The sequence below is a fragment of the Toxotes jaculatrix genome, chromosome 15, assembly GCF_017976425.1.
Source record: "Toxotes jaculatrix isolate fToxJac2 chromosome 15, fToxJac2.pri, whole genome shotgun sequence".
NCBI classification, from domain to species: Eukaryota; Metazoa; Chordata; class Actinopteri; family Toxotidae; genus Toxotes; species Toxotes jaculatrix.
In genome coordinates, this window is record NC_054408.1 from 22,514,226 (window position 1) to 22,531,339 (window position 17,114).

Consider the following 17,114-nt stretch of genomic DNA (forward strand, 5'->3'; position numbering starts at 1 on the left):
CCTAAAAAAAAAAGCATTAGATAAGGAATCTGAAAGGATCCAGATTTCATAAGCAGATTTGGTTTCTGATGTGATAAAAGGTTATCAAACCTCATCCCTGGTATGTAGCCATTGTTGCACAAGACTCACAACCACATGAAGGAAAATGTCAGCAAGCACTGGGACACATCACCTGCTTTTGGTTCCACTTGAATCCATTTGTATAACACACATATTATATCACAGAAAAGTCTAAGTAACTGTTTTTTTTCCCCCAAGCCTTGATGTAAATGATACTCTCTCACAGAATCAGCCATGCACGTTCTTAAAACCCTCGCACTCAGTCAGTTATCCAGCAAACAAACCACTGACATGCACAGTTAGCTACAAGGAAAGGCTGTCTGAACTCAAACACTCAAACTGGCACCTCAAACTGTAGCAAAACCGTGTTACCTCTTACAGTGTAAATGAATTGTTTTAGTCAAAAACACACCATGGTTAGTCAAGTGACTCACACACACACACACTAAGTATCCTCACTGTGTTTGAAGCTCTTTTATGATCTGGGACAATTCAAACAAAGTAATTAAAGTGGTAAATTCAACACAGTAAATCCCATGCAGTCTCACACCACTGGGGCAGATGGTCATGCTGATTCAAAGCCAAATGAGCACCCTGCTCCTTTCAATAAGTGGATTATCATTCAGGGCCAAGCTTTGATTCATTATAATCTGTCATTTTCTAAAAAGGCTTAACAGGAATGATCTGGAAATTCAAAAGCAGACTCGGCACACTGTAAAAACCTCCAACCGACAGAAAGTTAATATGTACCGAGGCAAGGAAACACATGCATAGTGTGTGTTTAGTACATGGGAAGTTCATTTTAAGTGTTGGCACCACAGCGCAGAAACTGTACCATCCATTGCTCAATATCTCCCCATCTGCTGTCCACACGGTCATCGAATTTGGTGTTCAAGCCATAATACTTCTAAGAGGAGACAGGAAATGAGGGCAAGAAAAATACAGTTCAGGAAACAGAGCACAGGTAACAGATTTTCATTATTTTCTTGGGCAAAATTTGAAGCACATGCCTAGGATTATTGCATAACCAAGCTTAAATCATTGCCTGTCTGAGGTGGAAAAGAGGAAGAGGAGGCCTACCTTCTGCACCTGAAAGATCTACACACCAACACCGAAGAGGGGCAGAGGGAAAACATTGGAAGATGTCAAACAGGAAAACAGGAAAAAAAAATGAGTCAGCCTCAAGAATGAGACATGGTGGAGAAAGATATGAAATTATGTGGCATTGAAAAGTCAGCTGTAGTCAAAGAGAGACGTGCAGAAAAAACACGAGAGGCACTCAGGAATGTGAAGTACCCCCCCTGCACAGTAGGACCAAGAGTTAAAGACTCAAGAACACAAGTTCACTGGAGATTTAAAAACCGATGAGACTTTGTTAGCAGGCATTTTCCCATGGTTCCTTAAAGTTGGTATCAGTGGCAAAATACTGTGGAGTGCCAGTACCACATTATCACTTTCAAATCAATGTTCCCATGGCTACAGATGTGAGATGTGACAAATAACTGGCCCCTCATGAACCAAATTCAGTGAGTGTTGTTAAGCTATAGTGTTCTGCCTGACAGGTCACATTAAAGGTGATTATTAACCACAAGAAGTCTAATGTTCCTCTATATTGCCCATTAAAGGAATAGTTTGACATTTTGGAAAATATACTTGCTTGTTTGATGAGAGTTGGATAAGAAAACGTATACAAATCTAACGTCTGTGCTGTAAAAAATAAAGCTACTTCATAACAAAAACTGGCCCGCCAGCACCTGTAAAGTGTGCCCATTAACACATTTTACATCTGCTTAATTCATTTAAAAAGTGTAAAAGTGTCAAAGGTTTTGGTTTTATAGGTGGGTAAGTGCTGACACATTTCCTTTTCGTCACCAAGCACAGACTGTACTTTAGTTCATTACTTATAATGAGTGAAATATTTGCATCCAACATGATGTTTCTTTCATGGCTGAATAATTTCACTGAATTTCAAATTAAATTTGTGCATCAATTTACAAACAAAAACAGAGTCCTGTATTCAAAGGTATCTAGGAAACCTTGCTGTCTGTTTAAACTCCAAGGTCTGAGACTGCGGTTTGGACCTTGTCCTCTGTCCTCTCATTTCAGCCTCCACACAGCAGTTCAGTCTGAAGTTGTGGGGACAAAGATTCAGACCCAGGCTGTGACGGTCTGTGACTGTCTGTGACTTTATCGCTGTGTGTCAGTATATCACCGCGTAGCTGTCTGTTGTGGCTGGTGTGCTTGCTGTCACTTGTGGGCGTTGCTGTATAAAATGTGGAATGTTTGAGGAAGTACGCAAATTACAGCAAATTACAGTAAGCTTAAATTTGTGTTAACTGCATAAACCAATTACCCTTGGCTATTTATCTATTTATTTTCCACGGACATGTTCTTTGCAGATAAACTCAATTAAATCCTCAACAGAGATCTCTACAACCTCTGAAGTCTTCCTTCATGCTCTGATCTTTTTAGTGGTGTAACTGTTAATAGACAAACACATTGATAATCAGCTTTCCTAACATTCTGTGACTGACATAAACAGATAAATACAGAATAAAAGAATCGTACAGCACAGGAGAACAAGGTGAACTCTTCCTTCACTCACCTGCCTGCTGCTGTGTTCAAATTCTTGTCTGTGATTGATCTGTTAATGTACACTGTTCTGCAACAGATCCATTAGATCTGTTTCATATCTTTATACCAAAACCATTCCTGTTTGTCAGTCTAACAAAAACACCAACAACAAAGCAGCTCTTCTCTCACTGTGGTTTGACACAAAAACACTTTAAATTCAAAGCGTCCTCCGTACCTCATGAGCTTGAGCTCATCTCAATACCTCCACTGACCAAAACACAACACACACTACAAACACACCCCACCCTAACTGCTACACTTTCCATCCCATTCGTCCAGTACTTTAATCCAGATTTACTGCCACTGTCTTGTATGGTTGCCCAATATACAGATTTCCTGCTTTGTGATTTTGGCTTTCAGAAATCGATTTGCAGCTGAGCTCTTTGTCCACTTCATCACTTCAGCAGCAACAGTACTCCCAGGTAATGGATGGGAGACAGCTAATCCACTGCTCTGAATTTATAGGTTTAGTCGAGATGAGGGGTCATGCCCCCACACCGATGACTCTTGCCTGCAGCACACTCAAAGAATTTGCTGCACTTGTCTTATCTGCTCACGAAAACAACGTCGTCCTTCCTTCCGAGAAGGTGCCATTGAGTTGTAGAGGTCAGATTTATTTATACAATATCGCACCATAAATGGCTGGAAACACCAGAAAGCTCTGATACATTACAACTGTCATCACCGCCAGGATGCACAACTGTGTGACAAGTGCAAGAATAATGATATTCATTAATTTCATACTATTCCCATAAAATATCCCTATATTGGCCACAAAAATGATCACTCCTCAGTCCAAAACAGCTGAATAACTGACTGGAGGGATCTTGTCTACTACTTATCTCTCATTAAGTGTCTGGACACTCAATTAGCAACTGAGCCAGGCACCGTCATAAAACCATTCATTAACTGAGTTACACAATCAGCTTACATGTTTGCCACCATTCTATTCAACTCACCGAGCTCCCCTTCGTGATTGGAGGGGTTCCCGGGCGCCCGGTGAGGGCAGCCCTCAGTCCCCTCCCTGCCAGCCGACGCCCGGCCGTCCTGCTGCCCTCAGGGTACCAGGAAAGGTTGCATCCTTCAGCAGTCAGCAGGAAAGACCACGGCCAGCCATGCAGGCAAGATCACGGTGTGACGCAGCGCTGAGATTTCAGCTCAGGACAAGAGAGGCAACCGCACGCTTCTCGTTCGCTGCTATAAAGCCAATAATCCACCTTTAAATTCTGCCTTCAGTGTGCGAGAGAACATCCAAAAGTCCCGAAGGTGGCTGTGAGCACAGCGACCCATCGCTCATGTCAACAACACCGCGACAAAAACAACTGCTCCACTGGAGCCTGGACCAAGGAGTGCAACCTGCTAAGCTACTTTAGAACTCGGCTAAAGGGTTTAAGACACACATACACACCCACCCACACACACACACACACACACACCCTGACCAGACTCAGATTAACAATGACTGTTAATCCAGTGCGTATGACTGTGTGCACATGTAGATTGTTGTTGTTTGGGCTCACCACCTGTGTTCCAACTGCCGAATGTCTGAATACGGCTGTAATGCTGATTACTTCTGTACAGCTTAATGAGAAAAGGGTTTGCTGTGATGTCAGGTAAAAAAAAAGAGTCTTATGTTAAATAGATCAAAGGGATGGAAAGTGATCATTTTAAAGGAGAGAGAGAACAGGGTCGAGCAATCTGACTATATAATGTGAGATGATAAAAATGTTGTTTTACTGTTTATGCTTTACACTTTTCACTTTTTCTTCTCTTTCCCTTTAATTATCTCTGGTTGTGTTTCTGCATCAAAGCGGTTGTGATGCAGTTTCCAGCAATATATATAAATAATATGACAAAAGCTTACATATACTCTGACAGATGATTTTATCAATTTTACCGACTGCCGACTTTTTACTTAACTTTTACTCCAACAAGACATATTACTCAGTTATTACAAAGGGAGGAGGTCCTTGTTAAAGACCACCTGAGTTACATTTAATTACAGTTGTAGGAGCCTTAACTTCAAAACAAGCTCTTGACACAGAAATCAGGCAACAAGTTCAGTTTCAACAGGTGAGAGGCAGCAGCAGTCTGTTTGTGTGTATGGGATTACCTCCAGGTTAAGAATAGGGAGCTATGAAAAGTGCAGCTCCACACAGAACAGATCAGAGGTGTTAAACCAGAGAAAGAAAAAACCCAATAACACACCACTGACCTGCAGTCCAAACACACAACCAGACACAGACTTTTCAGCTGTGCACCTGTGTCAACATAAATCAGGATATCATGCCAGTGCCAACACTGACACTGGAGGTGCTGGATGCTGGAGCGGGGCAATCCACTTTTAGGATCTCTTTGGTCTTTGTATTTATCTATGATGTAGACCTCTCGTACCACCTCTTGGTAAAAGTAGGGGCTTTATATATTGTTTATTTTAAATAATTTTCCACTGCTGAAAAACAACAGGTGCTTCTGATCAAGGCCTAGTAATTTGTAAAGGGAATCACCAAGTCAGAGACCTCCGGATATCAACTGGTGGCCAAGCAGAGGAGTAAATATGAGTAGTACAGCTGTACTATGTATTGTATACAGTAAACCAAAGAAACACAGCTATGCAAAAAAAGAACCATGAGAAAACCAAATGGCCATTTTTTATCCAACCTAAAAAAATGTTCTTTCAAACATGTATAGTACAGATAACATAAAACACATACCTGCTACCTGTTTGGCGGAAATGGTGAAAATGTAAGGGTTTTAACAACATACAGTAGCAGGTGTGCAAGTGTCCATCATCTCCACTGCCTCTTGTCATTTTGAGTTAAGTTTCCATTTAAAGTCTTGGAAGATTTTTGTCGGTTTGGCCTGAGATTAACTGGAAAAGGTTCAAACCCTTCTTGAAAGAGTAATTAGTGAGCCTCTTTAAGGACTTTCTTCTCATTGCTTTGGCTGACTGTGTGCTAATCCTCACAGCAGGAACCTACACTGTAAAAAAATATCCACATATACTGTTCATTTAACCTCAATTTTAATTGTGTATTATCTCTTAAAATCTAATTAAAATTTATGACTAAGAGTTTACAACTTTTTACTGACTTCAGAAATGTTCTACTTATTATTGGAAATATAATATGTGGAGTAATACTGTATCTGTATCTTCCAGATCTTTTTTGGCATCCATTTAAAAATAAATTCAGTCTTCCAAAATCTGATTTCTCTGTGCATTTTGTAAACAAAGTTTTTGGAGCAAAAGCAGTTAAAATGAAATTCACTGGCTCTGGACAGATTGTTTATGACATTTTAGTAAAGAACCGATTTATCAGGTGTTTTGTAAGTCGACTCTTACCTAATTTAAACACAATGTGTTTCTTTTTATTTATTTACTTTTTTGCACCTTCTTTGAACAACAACAACATCTCTACTAGGAATCTCCAGGAAATGCTCCAAGTCCAAACAGCTAACACAGTACAAACAAGACCGCTGAATTCCTCTTGTTATGGTAATGTATTACTAGTCTGTATAGGTACAGTAGCACCTAGTGTAACAGCTGAATGTAGTAATACTGCATAAATGTGCTGAAGTCTACCAATGTTAAGCTGTTTAGGTGGTTTAGGTGTATTTATAGAAACTCCAGAAATTTAGTGACACGTGCATAAAACCCTCCTCCCAGGGCAGTGATTCCCTTGAGAGTTGACCTTAAGGTGTCTTTTATCCCATGGTTTGAAACGTGACAGTGTATTTTCACTTGTATACCTCTTTCTGTTGTCTCTCCAGCTCCTTCATGCGGATCTCTCTGGCCTCTGCCCTGGCTGCCCTCTTTGCTGCCAGCCTGGCCTCAGCCTGAGGGGGGTGGATAAACACAGGGGGAAAGAAAACAGAAAAAGAGAAGTGAGACAGCGGTTGATTTAGGCCACTTAAATGACACGTCTAAATATCTACAAGTGCTGAATAAGCGTGTGACCAGGGGTCCAGTTCCTCGACAGAGTTAAACTGTCAGCTGTCAAATCACAAAGACTAAATGAATCCTTCATTAAATGGTACAGTGTTGCGTAGATATTCAAAAGTAATGCTGCTTAAAGTTCAGTTAAACAATGAAAGATTCATTTCCCAGGTGGTCATTTTCAGTCTTCACAGACCTTACACTGCAGTGTGTCGCACTACACTGGACAGTGCTGAAGCAGTGTCTGTAAACACACAATATCATGTGTCCTTTAAACTCTGAATGCATCTGTTTTATTGTATTTAGATGTGTGTAGTCATGTGTGACTCTTCAGACATGCAGTCACAACATTGTGGAAATGCGTGTATGTATTTATATGTCTGTATTTGAGGGCATTGCCTTTGCTCCACTCAGCACTCAGACAAGAGCTGGGCCTTTTCCTTAAAAGGACCTCTCTCAGAGCGTGTAGTGTATGTGTGTGCGTTACAGAGTGTGTGTAAGCATTTCCTTCCTCTAACTTTGTGGTAGACACTCTGCGATTGCAGCTTGTTTGCCTCTAGGTGGGGTCACTGTAACCCCTCCTACCATCGCTCTAATGCATTTCCCTCATGTCAGTCATCATGACCGAGCAACAGGAAAACACAGAGAAGAGAGCTGGTTTCAAAGGACAGCATGCCGACGCACAGACTATTAAAAAGTTTCAGTTCATGATGTAGATAACCCAGTTTACATTCATCTTTCTTTAAAGTGAAAGTAAAACATACTGTTCCAGAAACTGAAGGAATATGCTCTTTCTTCAGAACAATAGCCAGATCAATATATTCAAAAAGGTGTGATCACTTAATGTCAGCACTCAGTATCTTTTTGCTATTTGACGTCTTCAAACTCTTGCCCAAGTAAAGTAAGAAAAATATTATGGCTGTATTTCTCTACCCGAGTTCACTCCCCTTTATAAATCTGGATGTCAGCTGCTCCAAGTTTTCATATTATAGTTTCACACTTGAACAATCACTATATCTAGTTTAAAAAGCATAATAACAGTGATACAGCCTTAAAGTAATCTCGTGCCATTTTTGCTTTAAAGATATTGATGAATATTAAGCCAAACCCTCATGTTAGACTCTTGTTAAACACTTACCGTAAACACTATAAATGAATTACAGTTCAACAGTACCCGTGTATATGCTGCGTGACAGCCGAGGTAACAAGCTGCAGTACAGAAATACAAAGATATGTCTGACTCTTAACTCTCAAATACAGATTTTGGTTGGATTTTGAGGCAGATACGAATTTTGATATTTGGGAATTTGTTAGACCAACATTTCTCGAAATTTTATTACAATATATTGACTGAAAGTACTTTTTTTTTTTTTTTACATAAAAAAAGAAAAAAACATTTTACTCAATAAAAACAATCTTGATGTGGATCAGTATTATTTCATACAGATTTGTGACCAATATATGTACTGAGTGGGGTGTTTTCTTGTTACTTGCTGGCTGACTTACATGCCAATACCAATGCAGCTTAATATTGTTAAGATCAGGGCATAAGACATTTTACCACAAAAGGATTTATACCTGCATTATCATGGACAACATGATGCGGCACAACCTCTAACTTGCAGTGTCATCTAGTGGTTGCAGCTTGCTCTGTCTGATTACTGTGAAGTTCAGCACTTAACCATCGTCCAATGATACATCACAGTTTGGTGTCGACAAACCACACCTGACCACACCCACATGTAGTGACGGATGTGGTCAGAAGACTTACAGACTTGAACCTTTCAACCCATAGAGGTCAGTGCAGTGAGACTTTTTGTCCAGACAAGATTTTGTGTGTAGTTTCTCTGTATGTTATAGTTGCAGGTTTGAAATTAAGAGCTATGGAGTGTGCAGAAAGATTTAGGTAACGTCCATCTGCCTGAATCTGCTGGTAAGATGTCCTAGAGGTGGAGAAATGAGCGACAGTGGCCTAAAATGTTAGAACAGCAGGCTTGTTGCTGCATCAGTAGAGATACCTTTTACCCTGCAGTAAACTGTGTGTGTAGCAGGAACAGGAACCTGCTTGTGAATGTGTGTGAATGGGTAATAGGACACCGCTAAAAAAAAAAGACACTGTTGTCAAGGTTATAGAAAAACACAAAAATCAAATAATTTAACTGAAAAGTCACAAAAAGTTCTTCGCAAAAAAAGTTATGGTCTCCCTGTGGCTCACTCACTGACTGCTTAAATGGCATTTCCTCTCAGTCAGTGATTGCTCATTGTCCTTGGAATACTTCACATTTTTGCCCATAGCTTGCAGACACACAGAAAAAGCTCTTAAAATCCAATGCTGTGCCTGCATCTACGCTCAAGCGTACGTATTCAATGTCCCTCGCTTAAACCACATTTTATCTGCCATGACCCCAGGGGTGGCAAAGTTGCAGTGTCAGAGGAGTAGAATGACATCAGTCCTTTGGCCCCCAGAAACATAAATACAGCTCTTGAAAACCTCCATTAACATGGCCACTTTGCTCTGAGCACGGAGCAGTAGTAAGCACTTACGCCATCCAACAACAAGCTCAGGGGTTAAGAGCTTTTACTCAAATAGCTTGTCATTTGTCACTAGTTTGCCCTAAGTATACAAAACCAGCTACACAGAGTTCATTCAAATGAGAGGCCAGAGCAAAACAGACTTTTGACAGACACATAAGACATTATTAATCAGTTTGGGCTGGAAATGATTTGTTTTCTGCTGTTATTAATTTAGGTGCCAGATGGGTGGGTTATACAGTACCACATACAATGCACCGAAATACAATACAGTAAGTGCCAGGACACGAAGACAATCATATCATGCTGACTGAGACTTTCCTGTGAGCGACAACATACTGGACACTCTGTGAATAGTGTGAATGTAGTACACCCCACCTAACAACAGCAAGTGGGTTAAGTCTATTGTGAACGTGTCACAGCTCATGTTTGGCACACACTTTGTCATCATCTGTTCTGTTACACTACACTGTCACACTTCAACAAAACTGCAACATACCTTATATAAAGCAGTGAAAGTATTCATTTTAAAGACAGTAGCCTATGTGAAGAAATGTAGGCTGTGTATTATCAGACTTAGATACTTCTAAACAAATCTTATTATACTTTGCGATGGAAAACACATTATATATTGTACCTGAGCTTGTTTAGCCTGTGTAGCAGGAATCACTTATGGTCGTTAAGTCCAGAAACAGAAATCAAGTCCAGCATTGTGCAAAATACAATGCAAAGCCACTGAGGTGTGAAATGTGAGCGTGGACGAAGGGTCAGTTTACCGTGGTTTGACAAGTCTTTATACACATTCACACACAGGATTTTTTTATGTCCAGTATGTAAACTGTCTGTTTGTGCAGCGGTAATTTCAGTGCTAAATGTCTAAATGTGGCAGTCTCTCAAAACCCTCTCGCAAGAGGTGCGATTTCGTAATCTACACATTAATGACTTCCTTTTTACTGGGCAGTGAGCGCTGTGAATGCTTAAAAAGTCCGCTACAGTTTTGACAGTGTCATTTAACTGCAGGCTGATAAAAATGAGCAGTTTGGCTCTAAGAATTCAACAGACTTTTTCTTGCAGTTATTAAAATACACCATGATATCAGCCAGCCAGGAATCCTGGATCACCTGTGCTTCCAACATGTTGTCTATGAATGACTGTATACTGTAGGTGCCTCAAACTAGACAGATGCACCTAACTAGGCCAAAAGACAGAAGCACACGTCTTTTTTCCCCTCCTCCTTTACAGCTATTTATAATGACCTACATGGACTTGGGTTCTATCAAAACTGTTCTAATTCAGCACAATTTCAATGGGATGACTGTTCTCCAGAGAGCCAATGAGCTAGTTCATTACAAAAAAAGGAGGCTCTAACGAGATTCACCACTTGGACATAACCTCTGAAATGGTTTACATGCTGGCAAAAGCAGAAAAAAACAACATAAGAGTTTAAGGGAAGGCTCATTTCAACCATGTTGAGCAAAGGTGGATTTTGTAACATAGTATAGTAAGTTGTCCTTCCTCCACGTCCTGATTTGCAGTTTTGTCAAGCAAGAGCTAGAACTTACTTTCAAAGTGGTCAACTTCTAAACCCACTAGAAGAATTGAAAATGTCCAAATTTCTGCGAACAAAACGTTATGTTATCAGTATTGTTGGAAAGATGCTTCAATCGCACTCATGATGGTTTTAAATTGCACTTCACAAACCTACATTGCATCTGACAACATACTGAGATGACTGCAGAGGGCAGCTGTGTTGGTCTGGCTCCTGTCAACCTGATCCCTTGTCTCTACTGCCAATCTGCCAAGGCGCAGTCTTGAAGTGCCACCAGAACTACATGCCAGCCTGGACCGACTCTGTTTCCAGTGAGCTCATTTCCCACGCCCTCAAAGCCAGTCTTCAGCAACCAAAATGGACGGGTATTTTAATGACCGTGAGTGCTGACAGGGTGGACAAAGAGGACAAACAGAAATAACTCTGATTTCTGATCAACTGGTTCTAAAAGGAGGTGGCACCATTAAATATATTCACACACACACACACAGTTTGCTTATTGTCCAGTCGAGGGTGACGATGACTGGCTTGGAAAATTAAAACTTTGGTTCCTCTTTGCAAAAACCTTGTAATTCCCCCAGTTGCTGCCTAACAGGGAGTGGCTGTGAAAAAGTTCAGCTCATTTATTACCACAGACATGAGTCAACAGAACAGACGGCTTTTTCTCACGAGGTGCAGAAATGGATTAAAATTTAATTTTTGTTCTGAAACCCTTAAAAACCTTTATCCCCCTTAAAACAATAATAAAGCAAATAGACTGACTGATTAAACAGATCATTAACAGAGCAGCAGTGTACCATGTAAATATAAATATCACTAATTTAAGAATCAAAGTCACAATCCACGTTTTAGCTGGTTCACATGGTCTTTATCAGTGGATGGAGTTTGCCCAGTTGTCATGGAGATGGATCTGTTGTCAGTAGCTGTAGTGGCAGTAGCAGTAACATCTCACCCGGGGTAAAGGATGAAAGTTCATTCTTGATTTGGAAGGAACTAGTCTGAAAAAAGAAATGCTCACTCAAGGTCCACTTACTTAGCTTTTTCAGGAGCAAACTCTATCAGCCACTGAAGACTGTGTTGAAAGCTCTAGAAAAAAAAATGTCAGCAAAAACTCATCCACATTATGGATGAGTATGGTCCTACAGTGTGAAACACAGAGGACAATAAACTCACGTTTATAAGATATATATAATAAGGAGGCAGCAGACTTTAAAGTTTCTGTTCTGAAAAAGATCAATGCAGATCAATGCAGACTCATCCCAGCTGTGCCCACTCATGAAACGCATTTAACTGTTCATCGAACTCCTGCCGCCGTCGCTCTGCCTGCCTCCGCTCACACAGCCATGCAAGTTCGACCTCAGGCTGCACCGCAAACACATGGAACAGCTGCAGAGTCCTCAGCACTGCAAACAAACTGCAACTGTGCAGGATACTTCAGGCCAGGAATAAAATAAATAATATGCTTCAGGCACAGCGGAGGCAGCTGGGGCTTTAACAGTAAAGAAATGCCATGCAGCCCGGGAAACCAGACCTCAACGTTTTTTTTTCTTTCCCCCCCAAAAGATTCTCCTGAGATGCAAACATGGAATTACTAAGTGGTCTAATGCTCTGGACTGACAAGACATTCACTTTTTTCCCCTAAATTAAGACAGTGAATTAGGGAAACCAGGAAACTGTCAACCATCCTATCAACACACATGACAGTGGACTGTTCTTCTCAAGAAGCAGTGGGCAAACCTGTAATGTATTATACTATGTAATGGCCATCACTTGAGATATTTTGGTTGATGTTGCCCACATGTTTCCAGTTGGTTACACACTGTGGGGCCCTCCGTGTTTTTCCTTGTGGATGTAATAGGAAGCTGCTTGTAGCCTGAACACGGTGCTTCAGGCAACACCACTTAATGTTGCAACTCCCGCTGCCACCGATGCATGATGGGAATAAGCAAGCCCTTACAGGAAGTTACACAATGCAGCTCTGTGAGTGCAGTGAATAACAGGAGATCAGTTGCAGAAAGGAATTTCTGAGACATGTTTATTTCCAAAAGATGATTTATTTCTCCATGCTATTTTCATGGAGCCGAGCACATTCATATGAACACTGCTTACTCATTCCCTCTGGGCAGTGACACCAAAGTAGGGGAGGGTTACATGTCTCGCTCATGGTCACACTGATGGAGTTTAGTAAAAGCAGACTGTGACAGGTTGTGACTTCAAGAAGCACTTCCTTGATTTTGAACTCCAGGAGTTGCTAAATCTTAATAATAAGGGTATTTTCAACCACACCACCCCTCTTCTCCACCCGCTACTCTGGCTGCACATAGCAGCTTCCAGAATCTTTTCCACAGACATGGAGCAGGTTGGTGGAAACTGTGACCACATCAGTGGGTGTGTCACATTCTACAGGTTGGAAAGGGAGAATTTGTCACGTAACAGACTTCTACATCTTATCATTAATACATGGTTCATGCTTGTTTTTTGGGGTTTTTTTTTTTTTTGGATAAGAACAAATGTCTGTTCTGGTTCACTAGATATCACCAAGGTTCCAAGAATCCTTCATGGAACTGGTTCAAGAACCAGAGCTAAGAGACACATGGGCCACATGCTGATGTTGGCCTACAGTGCAGTGAGAGGAACTCCTCCTTCCTACCACCAAGCCGTGGTCAAAACCTATACTCTTGCCCCACCATTGTCCTCTTCTGGCCATACTGTCACTCCGAGGACCATGTGGTTACTCATCTCTGTCAAAGCTTTTCTGTTCTGGCTCCACAGGTGGAATGAGCTTTCCCCTAAAGCCAAGACAACAGAATCACTCTGAAAGACTTGGACTCTGAAAAAGTGGGATAGATATAGTCAACTATTTTCTGACATTTTGGGGACTAAAAAGATTTAGAAGACCTTTGATTTACTGAGAAAATAAATCAAAGTTATGAGATTAACTGGCCCTACCTGCTCTGCCATCAGTATCGGCTGGCTGAAGTTAGGAGAGATTTGAAATAAATTTATCATTTAAATCTCTCAAATTCCAAAAATACTGAAATGACTGAATATTAAGAAAAAGTATACCTGACCCTAGTGTCTCATGGCTGCTTTGGTCACATCTTTTATTCAGGCATTTGTCCTGCTTTGGTCCTACTTGTCTGTAGAATCATCACTGATTGGTCTGTGTGCTCTGCCATCAACTGTTAATGCATCAGCACCCTCAGGGTACCTGAGCTGAAGCATTGTAATACCTGCATTCAATCCCCACTGAGCCCCACCCCCAATGTTCCCTAAGCTTTGGAGGAAAACTCAGCCGTGGTGAATAAACAGGAAGGAGTACGCGATAAGAATCTGCCCGGGCTGATTGTACGTGATGATGTCATCAAGAGGAAGCCAGCACACACAGGGCCTCTACTTCCTTTTAAGGAGACATGAGTCTGGGAAACCAAACCAAACCAAGCCAAACTGAAGCCAGTGGTTTGAGGTATACACACATATCAGGAAATACACAAGTAATTGTTTAGGCCATTAATGCTTAAGTACTTCATGTCATAATGGGTGTTCACTGGAAAATGTCACACTGCTCCAGCCAAATTCTGGTTGGCACAGCTGGTTTATTCACACAGATGGACACGCAGCAAGCTCAAAATGCCTTGTTCAGAAGTGCAGCACATATAAACATCGACATGAAACTGAGAGTTTAGACTGGACGGGACAAGGTTACAAAACTTCACTATTTATTCAGTGAGGATTTGACCTGTTTGCTGTCATTGTGTAAATGTGTGCTGCTTGTCCCCTGTATTAAAGATTAACTTGGCTGTGACTGCCTTAGGGATTGTGGCTTGCTGGCTTGTTCCCTTGATAGCTGTAAGAATGAAAAGGGGATTGTATGGTGGGCTTCCCCGTCCTTGCCGTCAAGCCCCAGACTAATCCGCTCTAAATACTCAATTCTCTTCAACGCTCCACTGAGTTTCTGACAGCCACCCAGAACCAAACTGGTACATTAATCCCCAGTTTACATTGTCTTCTCAAACTGAACACTAAACTGCAGACTAAACAGACTATCACGAGAAACCTGGAGAGAGATGCAGTGGACCGAGCACCAGTGATGCACAATCATAGGTCAGGTACTTGTAACTGGAGGTAAACATCAGAGAAATCCTATAATCCATATAATTTTGTGGGAATATTATCAAAGTAATTAAATCTTTGTCTTTACCAAATCATCAATAACATCTGTCCTGTTTTTCTACTGGTATTTAATAAATCTGCCAATCTCTGTTGAGCAAATGCTGTCAAACTCTGATAACACCATTTCTGTGACAGGCCAATCCTGCCTGATAATATCAATGCAGTCACACAGGTTCCAGCACAGACATTGCTTCATAGCTCCATTCAAGAGAAACCAACTGAGGAAGTTATGTCATGTCAACCCCCCCTACGAGCACTCACACTGCAGATGTGCGTCATACAAGCTCAGGTAAGGTTTAGGATGCCCAGCTAACAGTGGGTCTGTCACTGGGTTTAATGCTTAGGTGTTGTATGTCAATCTGATGTCACAACAACTAGCAGAGTTGTACACTTGAGATTTGAACTCAAGTCCGACTCAAATGACTGAAGTCACTAAAGTGATCACTGCTGCTATGGTCTCTGTTTTTCACTTGATCACAGCACTGTGAGACATATGGGGACATCTAGCTGTTTTAACAGAGCTCAGTGGGGCAGTTTTGACAGCTGGCAGACTCAGAGCAAACAAAGGCTTTACAGTCAATACAATGCATTAAAAATATGGTTGGATAAGGTCTCATGAAATATTTAGGTTTCAAATCAGCATCTAGATGAGAACTTAAATAAATATAGTTATAATATGGGCCTCAACCATGCTGGACAATGCAGCATGCCTGTGTGATGACCCACATGAGGGCCAGGTCAGGTTTAAGAGCTGCATTTTGTACTATGATACAATCTGAAGCTGGTCTATTATTAGCAAAGCGTGACTGTAAATGACTTTTAACATAAATCCCATCTATATAATAACTGCTAGTGGCAGTGTCCAAAACGAGAAAAATATCATTGTTTGGATTTTCTAACACATGGGACACATTTAGGAACATAACTCTTAAGCTACCAGTCAATATTTGTCAAGTGTGCTGTCCAGTTAAATTTAACAACATTCACAGTCAGAGCCAAGTATGTGCTTACCAACACACTGGGCTAGATTTACACTGTGACACATCTGGGTGTGATCATTGGGTGTAACACACACTGGGATTGAATCTTTACCAGAAGCTTTCAAGAGAGTTTACCTTGGGCCAAATTCCAGGACTGTTATTACTACTGTGATCATCAATACCTGACACCAGACTGAGGGGAAATGGTGGTACACTATGGTACACTGGGTTTCAGGGTAACTACATCTAATGACTCATACTGAAGGTTAAAAGCTTAATAGTAGCTCTGTAGTGGACAAAAAAGTCTATCCAGTGATATGACTGTCCATTTGTAAATAACATTTACACATTAGATAACATACTGCAATGTATAAAGTAGTGCTGCACGATTTGATGAAAATGTGCGATTGCGATTTCTGCATTTCTGCAACGTGCAAAGGAAGTAGCAGTCTGCGACTTCCCTGTGTCTTTTTGAGGTCTTTTCGTATGTCGCGACACTTGCAAATGTATCCGTGATTGTATGTTATGGTTCTTTCAGGTGGTTTTCAGTTTTATCTTTCACGTTACTTGGTTGGGCTTTTATTTGTATGCACTCGTAGAATGTTTCTCTGTCTTGCTTCAAATGTTGATACAGATTGGCCGTATTACCTTGGGACGTAACGACAGGTTTTACACAGCACTCTTGCTGTTCAGGGTCTTTTATGTGGTTATGTAATCGCACAGCATGACATGAATAGCGATTGCTATTGCGATTAGATTAATCGTGCAGCATTAGTATAGAGGAATGTGAAAGGTGGTTTATGGTTGCATGAAAATGTTAGAATTGGTTAAACCACTAAATAGTTAATGCACTTACCATCCAAGTACCACCTGTTTGTATAATGTGCTCATTACTGTTCTCCACTTTAGAACTCATACCCACAGAGGAAAGGGCCAAAAACAGATTACAGAAAGACTGCTGTACATTTGGAAACAAATCTGATGTGTTTGGACTATCCACTTTTACCTTTTACACGACAGAAATGTACAACTAATACTTTTTGGGAGTTCTTTCTCTTTTTTGGCCAAATTCCTACATATTATTTGAATTATTTGAATTATTAGAATTTTCGCGATTTTAAGTCGCTGTACTACAATGTCGCTCTCTTGCATTTAATTGTGGGTAAATGTTAAGCTAACATTACTTTGATATGTTGGGCGATAAGGCAGAGGGTGGCAGAGATCAGCAGCAAGTTATAAAAAACACACC

The 17,114-nt window shown here is 40.8% G+C and overlaps 1 protein-coding gene across 27 annotated transcripts in view; it reads right to left on the minus strand.

Moving 5' to 3' along the window:
* Window positions 1–17,114, minus strand: part of lrrfip1a (leucine rich repeat (in FLII) interacting protein 1a) — a 41,919-nt gene that overhangs the window by 18,761 nt on the left and 6,044 nt on the right. For 23 of the 27 annotated variants that reach the window (XM_041057982.1, XM_041057983.1, XM_041057981.1 and 20 more), the window contains exons 2-4: window positions 6,445–6,531; window positions 1,141–1,158; window positions 896–967 (exon numbers count right to left, since the gene is read on the minus strand). In XM_041057982.1, the coding sequence (XP_040913916.1) occupies window positions 896–967; window positions 1,141–1,158; window positions 6,445–6,531 (177 nt within the window). The remainder of the gene's footprint in view (window positions 1–895; window positions 968–1,140; window positions 1,159–6,444; window positions 6,532–17,114) is intronic. The other 4 variants (XM_041057980.1, XM_041057979.1, XM_041057969.1 and 1 more) reach the window with 1 other exon arrangement.